This window comes from Nerophis lumbriciformis, linkage group LG29 (genome assembly GCF_033978685.3).
Source record: "Nerophis lumbriciformis linkage group LG29, RoL_Nlum_v2.1, whole genome shotgun sequence".
In the NCBI taxonomy this organism is placed as follows: Eukaryota; Metazoa; Chordata; class Actinopteri; order Syngnathiformes; family Syngnathidae; genus Nerophis; species Nerophis lumbriciformis.
Window position 1 is genome coordinate 29,457,879 of NC_084576.2, and position 9,899 is coordinate 29,467,777.

General features: G+C 38.2%; 1 protein-coding gene across 1 annotated transcript in view; it reads right to left on the reverse strand.

Moving 5' to 3' along the window:
- LOC133571979 (DENN domain-containing protein 5B-like) overlaps nt 1–1,387 on the reverse strand; it is an 84,475-nt gene extending 83,088 nt beyond the window's left edge. The window contains exon 1 of the mRNA XM_061924556.2: nt 1,095–1,387. Coding sequence (XP_061780540.1) covers nt 1,095–1,203 — 109 coding nt within the window. The 5' untranslated portion in view covers nt 1,204–1,387. The remainder of the gene's footprint in view (nt 1–1,094) is intronic.
- Between the last annotated feature and the right edge of the window lie 8,512 nt (nt 1,388–9,899).

The window sequence follows — 9,899 nt, forward strand, 5'->3', positions numbered from 1 at the left end:
TATATATATATATATATATATATATATATATATATATATATATATATACACACACACACACAGGATATATATATATATATAAGGGCTGCAACAACTAATCGATTAAATCGATTAAAATCAATTATAAAAATGGTTGGCGATTAATTTAGTCATCGATTCGTTGGATCTGTGCTATGCGCAGAGGCAATTTTTTTTAATTTTGTTTTTATATATATATATATATATATATATATATATATGTATATATATATATATATATATATATATATATATATATATATATATATATATATATATTTTTTTTTTTTTTTTATAAACCTTTATTTATAAACTGCAACATGTACAAACAGCTGAGAAACAATAATCAAAATAAGTATGGTGCCAATATGCTGTTTTTTTTTTTTCAATAAAATACTGGAAAGGATAGAAATGTAGTATGTCTCTTTTATCCGATTATTAATCAATTAATCAAAGTAATAATCGACAGATTAATCGATTATCAGATTAATCGATTATCAAATTAATCGTTAGTTGCAGCCCTATGTATATATATATACATATGTATATATATATATATATAAATAAAACAAAGGCCTATACGATTAGTTGTCTCCACACATGCCTGATTAAATATATCAAAATAAGGGATGATAAAATATGTATAAAAACAAAGGCCTATGCGATTAGTTGTCTTCACACATGCCTGATTAAATATATCAAAATAAGGGATGATAAAATATGTATAAAAACAAAGGCCTATGCGATTAGTCGTCTTCACACATGCCTGATTAGATACATCAAAGTAAGGGATGATAAATATATATAAAAACAAAGGCCTACACGATTAGTTGTCTTCACACATGCCTGATTAGATACATCAAAGTAAGGGATGATAAATATATATAAAAACAAAGGCCTACACGATTAGTTGTCTTCACACATGCCTGATTAGATATATCAAAACAAGGGATGATAAAATGAGTGATAACGGCTGTTTATGCGTAAACAACGCCATTTAAAACATCATTTTCTACACTTATTAAAGAAAAAACACTCAAACATGGTTTTTGTATAAGAGTATGGCGGTCGGTTACCTGCTCCGTCGTCCGGCTCCAGGCCCGTCTCGGCGTCCAGTCCACACACGACAAAATAGTGGGCGAAGCGGCAAGAAGCCGAGCCGGTGGCCGAAGCGGAGGCGCTCATCCTCGGGACGACACGGGGGGAGAAAAGGCCGCGTGGGGAAAGGAATCTACACGTCGCGGTGGTCGAGCATAGCGGGGTCGACCGCCGTGAGAAGAAGAAGCCCTGCTTTGTCGCCTCCTGCTCCCGGTCCTCAGGCTGGGTGCTGCTCTCTCGAGGTCCGCCTGGGAGTGGAGACGAAGCGGCACCGGATGGCACGAAGAAGATACCGTCATGGAGGAGAGCGATACAAACATCGGTCTCGTCGATACCAAGAGCGGTATCCCTATCAAATCGATACCAGCATAATATGAGCGATGTTTTTCAGTTATCTGCTGTTTGTATCATTTTTCCATCCATCCATTTTCTACCGCGTTGATATTTGTATGTGTCTATATTGATACTGCATATTATTTACAAAGTTATTTCGTGCTATTGGACTTTATTTTAAGCAAATAATTACAGTGAATATTTGTCTTATTTAAATATATATACACTATATTGCCAAAAGTATTGGGCCACCCATCCAAATGGTGAAATCAGGTGTCCTAATCACTTGGCCCGGTGTATCAAATCAAGCACTTAGGCGTGGAGTCTGTTTCTACAAACATTTGTGAAAGAATGGGCCGCTTTCAGTGATTTCCAGCGTGGAACTGTCATAGGATGCCACAAATCCAGTCGTGAAATTTCCTCGCTCCTAAATATTCCAGAGTCCATCCATCCATCCATCCATTTTCTACCGCTTATTCCCTTTGGGGTCGCGGGGGGCGCTGGAGCCTATCTCAGCTACAATCGGGCGGAAGGCGGGGTACACCCTGGACAAGTCGCCACCTCATCGCAGGGCCAACACAGATAGACAGACAACATTTACACTCACATTCACACACTAGGGCCAATTTAGTGTTGCCAATCAACTTATTCCCAGGTGCATGTCAACTTTATTATAAGAAAAGTGAAGAGTTTGGGGAACAACAGCAACTCAGCCACCAAGTGGTAGGCCACGTAAACTGACAGAGAGGGGTCAGCATAGTGCAAAGACTTTCTGCACAGTCAGTTGCTACAGAGCTCCAAACTTCATGTCATTTTCCAATTAGCCCACGTACAGTACGCAGAGAGCTTCGTGAAAAGGGTTTTCCATGGCCGGGCAGCTGCATCTAAGCCATACATCACCAAGTCCAATGCAAGGCGTGGGATGCGGTGGTGTAAAGCACGTCGCCACTGGACTCTAGAGCAGTGGAAACGCGTTCTCGGGAGTGACGAATCACGCTTTTCCATCTGGCAACCTGATGGACGAGTCTGGGTTTGGAGAACGCTACATTTCGGACTGCATTGTGCAGAGTGTGAAATTTGGTGGAGGAGGAATTATGGTGTGGGGTCGTTTTTTTTCAGGAGTTAGTTCAAGTGAAAGGAACTTTGAATGCTCCATTTTTGGACAATTCCATGCTCCCAACCTTGTGGGAACAGTTTGGAGCGGGGGTCCCTTCCTCTTCCAACATGACTGTGCACCAGTGCACAAAGCAAGGTCCATAAAGACATGGATGACAGAGTCTGGTGTAGGATGAACTTGACTGGCCTGCACAGAGTCCTGACCTGAATGCCGATAGAACACCTTTTGGGATGAATTAGAACGTAGACTGAGAGCCAGGCCTTCTCCACCAACATCAGTGTGTGACCTCAACCAGGGCCGGCCCGTGGCATAGGCCGTATAGGCAAATGCTAAGGGCGCCGTCCATCAGGGGGCGCCACGCCAGTGCCACAAATGTTGGAGAAAAAAAAAAAAAAAAAAAAAAAAAGTTGGTACTATTATTTCTAAATACATAAAATAATCCCACGTTAATTAAAATATAAAGTAAAGCCTATTTAATAGAAATATTATTTGTTACAACATTACGCCCCCCCGCACGGTGCGCCCCCTCCCTTCCTGTATCATGACTCTTTTTGGACGTCACCACATCAAAAAATCAACACAAGATGTCAAAACGGCCAAAACTGTCAGGTGCCCAAGGAAGAAAAAAGAGAAAAGAAGAGGAGTAGAAACGAGAAAAAACAGGTAGCAGGTAGGTAACGTTAGCCTACATGAAATTATTTGTCTGTTACAGAATGTGATAGTAACCTGGCTTTTTAGCATTAAGCTAATGTTAAATGATTCGGCAATTGCTAATCAATAAATAGCTAGTTCTGTTTTAACGTCGGGTTAATATTGTGGAGGGGGCTAAATTGTTATGGAAAATAATAATGTAATGTTAGCTAATTACATTCCTCAGGGACATTTGTATTAGATCTTTTAAGCAGGTGTTTTTTGTTTACATTGTTATTGCCTTCTGGTTAGCTAATGTTTGCCCTGCAGGTAATAGTCACTTTTCCACCCCTTTATATATTAGGTATAGTTGTAAGTAAAAAAAAAAGGTCAACGACAAAGCTATTCGGTTTCTTGTGAGTATATACACTTCACTGCCGATGTGGGGGGGCGCCACCTAAAATCTTGCCTAGGGCGCCAGATTGGTTAGGGCCGGGCCTGACCTCAACAATGCACTTTTGGAAGAATGGTGGAAAATTTCTATAAACACACCTTGTGGACAGCCATTCCAGAAGAGTTGCAAAAGGTGGATCAACATCATATTGAACCCTATGGGTTAGAAATGGGATGGCACTTTAAGTTCATATGTGAGTCAAGGCAGGTGGCCAAATACTTTTGGCAATATAGTGTATGTTTGGGCCCCAGAGGGCCGTTTCTAACAGTGTATACTATTAATACACACTTTTTAATGCATTTTATTAGTAGATTTAAAATAATAAAATATTGTAAGTTGCAATAATTTCACTTCCAAATGTAGTGTATATTACTGTAAATGGAAAAAAGGTACTGCTGTTTTTATGGTTAAAAAAAAGAAGAAAAAAAGGCAGCTCAGTTGCCAGAATTTTACTGTCAAATTTACATTAGTTTTTTTTACTGTAAATTAAAAACTGCAATTTTACAGTATAAAATCCCTTAAATTATTTCAAAAATATTACAAATAATTTTTTAATATATAAAAAAAAAAGTTCCATATACAGTATATGCAAAAAGAAAATATTGTTAAAAATGGGCATCAATATATTTTTTCTCTGCTCTCATTAGACATGATGCCAGTTTTTTTATTTTTTTATTTTTTTTACCGCAGATCAACAACTGTAGATTTGTCGGGGTATTACTGTAAAAGTTTATTACAGTAAAAAAAAAAAAGTACTGTTTTTTTCATTCAGAGAAAAATGCTGTAAAAACCACACTAAATGTCACAATTTTACCATAAAATCTATTGCTACTTTTACATTGCACAATTTGCTTTGAAATCATTATTATTAGTATTTATTTCTGTTTAAAAATCGTTTAAAAATATTTTTGCATAATTAGACAATATTTAACTGGCAGGTGGCCAAATACTTTTGGCAAAATAGCGTACATCGTCTGATCTCAAATATCTTCAGTTTTTTTAAAATATTGATTCGATACCAACATGTGCAGTATCGTCCATCCCGAGCGTGGGCTAAGTGGACGAATCAATCCTCATATCATTTGTATCGATACTAAGGGTAGTATCTATGAAATCATATCGTGTTTGTGCTCAAATATCTGTTTTGTGTTGGTAATATTTCAATATTATCGTTGGTACTGTCAAATGTAAACAAAAGTATCGGAATCAGTATGCCTGTATTGGCTTGATATCGGATTGATACGCAAATCTACCGTATCGCCTCGCTCCGGTATGGGCTCAGTATAAGCTGATCAATCGAAGTATTGACAGTATTTATAGTTTATTCCAATGTTGTACAGTTTTCTTCTGTTTTCCAAATATAGTTGTGTGTGTGTTCATATTATTGACAATATTTTTAAAAAAGTTTAAAAAAAATATCGATATCGGCAATAACGGGCCTGCGTTTGCTACAAAGCACATGGTATTGGATCGATACCAAACGTTGCAATACTGTATCGCCCAAACCTAGAGGGCGTGACGTCATCATCACCAATGGTTGAAGGCTTCATGTACGTCACAATATTAGGTAATCACATGAATTTCAAGCACTTGATATCATCTAACCAATCACAGTATTGCGAGTGCACATTATAATGACATAAATGTAATAAAATAACAATAATAATAATAATAAAATGTTGTATATTTATTAACCTAATAATATTTTGGATTGTTTTCTCCCTGGCCAGGGTTTCATCAGAAAGGGCTACTAGCATTAAAACTAATCTCGGACTTTTTAATGCGATTGACTCACTGAAAAAAACAAATAAATAAATACAATCTAAAAAATAAATAAACCTAATATACAGTTCATCACAGCACTTCCCTTTTTTAACATTTTCTTATGTTACAGCCTTATTCCAAAATGGAATGAGTTCTTTCACTATGAAGCCACGCTGGTGTAAGACGTGGCTTGGCATCGTCTTGCTGAAATAAGCAGGGGCGTCCATAATATGGCAACATATGTTGCTCCAAAACCTGTATGTACCTTTCAGCATTAATGCTGCCTTCACAGATGTGTAAGTTACCCATGTATTGGGCACTAATACAACCCCCATACCATCACACATGCTGGCTTTTACACTTTGCGCCTAGAACAATCCGGATGGTTCTTTTCCTCTTTGGTCCGGAGGACACGACGTCCACAGTTTCCAAAAAAACAATTTGAAATGTGGACTCGTCAGACCACAGAACACTTTTTCCACTTTGCATCAGTCCAACTTAGATGAGCTCGGGCACAGCGAAGCCAGCGGCGTTTCTGGGTGTTGTTGATAAATGGCTTTGGCTTTGCATAGTAGAGTTTTAACTTGCACTTACAGATGTAGCGACCGACTCTAGTTACTGAAAGGGGTTTTCTGAAGTGTTCCTGTGCCCATGTGGTGATATCCTTTACACACCGATGTCGCTTTTTGATGCAGTATTGCCCGAGGTTCGGTCCCTAATATCATCGCTTACGTGCAGTGATTTCTCCAGATTCTCTGAACCTTTTGATGATATTACGGTCCGTAGGCGGTGAAATCCCGAAATTCCTTGCAATAGCTGGTTGAGAAATGTTGTTCTTAAAACAATTTGCTCAGGCATTTGTTGACAAAGTGGTGACCCTCGCCCCATCCTTGTTTGTGAATGACTGAGCATTTCACGGAAGCTGCTTTTATACCCAATCATGGCACCCACCTGTTCCCAGTTAGCCCGTTCACCTGTGGGATGTTCCAAATAAGTGTTTTGATGAGCATTCCTCAACTTTCTCAGTCTTTTTTGCCACTTGTGCCAGCTTTTTTTGAACCATGTTGCAGGCATGAAATTCCAAATGAGCTAATATTTGCAAAAAATAACAAAGTTTTCAGGTTCGAACGTTAACTATCTTGTCTTTGCAGTCTATTCAATTGAATATAAGTTGAAAAGGATTTGTTGTATTCTCTTTTTATTTACCATTTACACAACGTGACAACTTCACTGGAGTCTATTTTGGAATAAGGCTGTAACATAACAAAATGTGGGAAAGGTAAAGCGCTGTGAATACATATGGAATGGTGTTTTTTCCCGCTACTTGGTGCATAACGTTGACCGCCCTGACGAGTGGATTTGTCAGGGCCATGATACGGAGGACTCTTATAGAACACTCCAGACTGTGCTGTGAACATTTTGTCTCTGGTAAGTGAACAGCGCACTTCCTTTCCAACCTTTAGATGGATTGATTGAAGACTTGATTAGAAGGTAGAGTTTCATGACGGTACAGATTGACTGGTACAAGGTCAACTAAAAGAAAGCATTAGAAGTGTTGGAATAATTGTTTGTAAGTTATCACAAAAGAAACGTATTACATTATGTTCCTGATAAGAAGATGAATGCTGTCTTCCGAGGCCTAACAAGAGGAAGAAGGCTCGTGAAACGCCACTGTGATTTCAACACGGACAGATGGCAGGATCTGCTCAACTTCCAGAGGAACTCTCTTTGAAGTGTTAAACGAACTCTCTTTGAAGTATTCCACAAACTCTCTTCCAACTATTTGGTAACCGAGGTCAACGCTATTTACGACCCGCTGCCCTCTTGAAGTCGCTGAGGGGTTATCCATTGTCCTCCAACACCTGCCCCAGCTGGATCCAGGAAGAGCCCAAGCCCGAGACATCCTCTTCTTGGTCTTCAATGTGACCAAAAACAATTGACTGTTTTACATACTTCCCATTCCTGCTGTGACATGTGTTGGTGCGTTGAACATTGAACATCTAAATAAAAGAGGGGACGAAAACCTTCTTCGTCAGAGCGTGGTGCAGGACTGTAACAGAGAGTGCAGTGGCCATGTCTCTCCTCAATATTGAGTCCAAATTGAATTCTGTCTCTGTTTGATTCCTTGCCTTTTGTCTTGTTTAATAGATGTCCTCAGTGTTTGAACGTGACAAGAAGCAGAAAAGTTTCCTCCGTGTCAGAGTTGATGTTTTTTAGTGTTGCAGAAATGGCAGGCAAAACCAGTTACTACTTTAAAAAGCGATCTGGCGTGGAGGAAAGTCAAAAGTCCAGGTGAAACTGAGCCGAGAAATGAACAGTTAAAATGTAGTCATTCATGGTGGTGACAACACGTGGACATTTTGGGCCTCGAGTTTGACACACATGCTATATTACCTACCTCAATATGACCTTTTGCAGCTATTACAGCTTCAACTCTTCTGGGAAGGCTGTCCACAAGGTTGCGGAGTTTGTTTATAGGAATTGTCCACCATTGGTGAGGTCACACACTGATGTTGGTGGAGAAAGGCCTGGCTCTCATTCTTTGTTCTAATTCATCCCAAATTTGTTCTATCCGGTTCAGGTCAGGACTCTGTGCAGGCCAGTCAAGTTCATCCACACCAGACTCTGTCATCCATGTCTTCATGGCCCGCTCCAAACTGTTTGGTATCTTGGAGCATTCAAAAGTTCCTTTCACTTGAACTAACTCCTGGAGAAAAAAAAACGACCCCCACACCATAATTCCTCCTCCACCAAAAAAAAATATATGTACTGCCTGAAATTGCATGCCTTTTAAACTTTAATAGTATCCATTAGTGCAGGGGTCGGCAACCCAAAAATGTTGAAAGAGCCATATTGGACCAAAAATACAAAAATAAATCTGTCTGGAGCTGCAAAAAATGTAAAGCCTTATATAAGTGTTATAATGAAGGCAACACATGATGTAAGTGTTTATATTAGCCTACTATCAAAATGACTTCAAAAGTCTTATATAAGTGTTATAATGAAGTCAACACATGATGTAAGTGTCTATATTAGCTATCATAGTCTACTATCAAAATGACTTTAAAGTCTTATATAAGTGTTATAATGAAGTCAACACATGATGTAAGTGTCTATATTAGCTATCATAGTCTACTATCAAAATGACTTTAAAGTCGTATATAAGTGTTATAATGAAGACAACACATGATGTAAGTGTCTATATTAGCTTATTAGCCTACTATCAAAATGACTTTAAAAGTCGTATATAAGTGTTATAATGAAGACAACACATGATGTAAGTGTCTATATTAGCTATATTAGCCTACTATCAAAATGACTTTAAAAGTCTTATATAAGTGTTGTAATGAAGACAACACATGATATAAGTGTCCATATTAGCTATATTAGCCTACTATCAAAATGACTTTAAAAGTCTTGTATACGTGTTATAAAGAAGACAACACATGATGTGTCTATATTAGCTATAATAGTCTACTATCAAAATGACTTTAAAAGTCGTATATAAGTGTTATAATGAAGGCAACACATGATGTACTGTAAGTGTCTATATTAGCTATAATAGCCTACTATCAAAATGACTTTAAAAGCCTTATATAAGTGTTATAATGAAGACAACACATGATATAAGTGTCTATATTAGCTATAATAGCCTACTATCAAAATGACTGTGTCGCAGGCTGACACAAATCTTCGTTGACAGAAATGTTGAAATGTAATATTTATTCTACACATTTTTACAACATTGGAAAACATTAGTAAAACAGGCTTTTCAGGGGGTGAGATAACTCCTCTAAATAACTGTCTTAGAATGGCCAAAGTTAGAGATGTGTGTGTCCAAGTTAAAGGTTAACGGCAGGCTGTCTTCTTCTAATGGATTTATAACAATCTATGCAAGCTGGCTTATGTTTGCTGTGGTCTGGAACAACATGGCACACAAGCAACTCACTGAAATGCGTCATGAGACAAGCAAAGAATTCAATACACAGAGGACATAAGTAAAGTAAATTGAATGAACTCAACTATACCTACAAGTGAGGCATAATGATGCAATACGTACATAAAGCGAGCCTAAAGAGCATGTTAGCATCATTTAGCTGACCAAATATGCCTGATTAGCACTCCAACAAGTCAATAACGTCAACAAAGCTCATTTTTGAGCATTCACGCACAGCATAAAACGTTTGGTGGACAAAATGAGGGGAAAAAGAAGGAAAGTTGTAGATGTAAAAAACTACGGTGAGTTCAAGGACCGACAAAATTTGTAGGACAAAACGGCGCCCGCCAAAATACTGCCATCAGTGAAGCATGTTTAATATGAACAGTGGGATTTGTAACAGTTAGGGAAGTTTATGTCATGTTGTCCTCCTACAGAAACCATAATAAAACAAAAATATATTCCCCCCCGCCCCCACCCTCTTTTTCTATTTTCACACATTTTTGAAAAAGCTCCGGGGAGCCACTAATATTACAGTATATTATAGG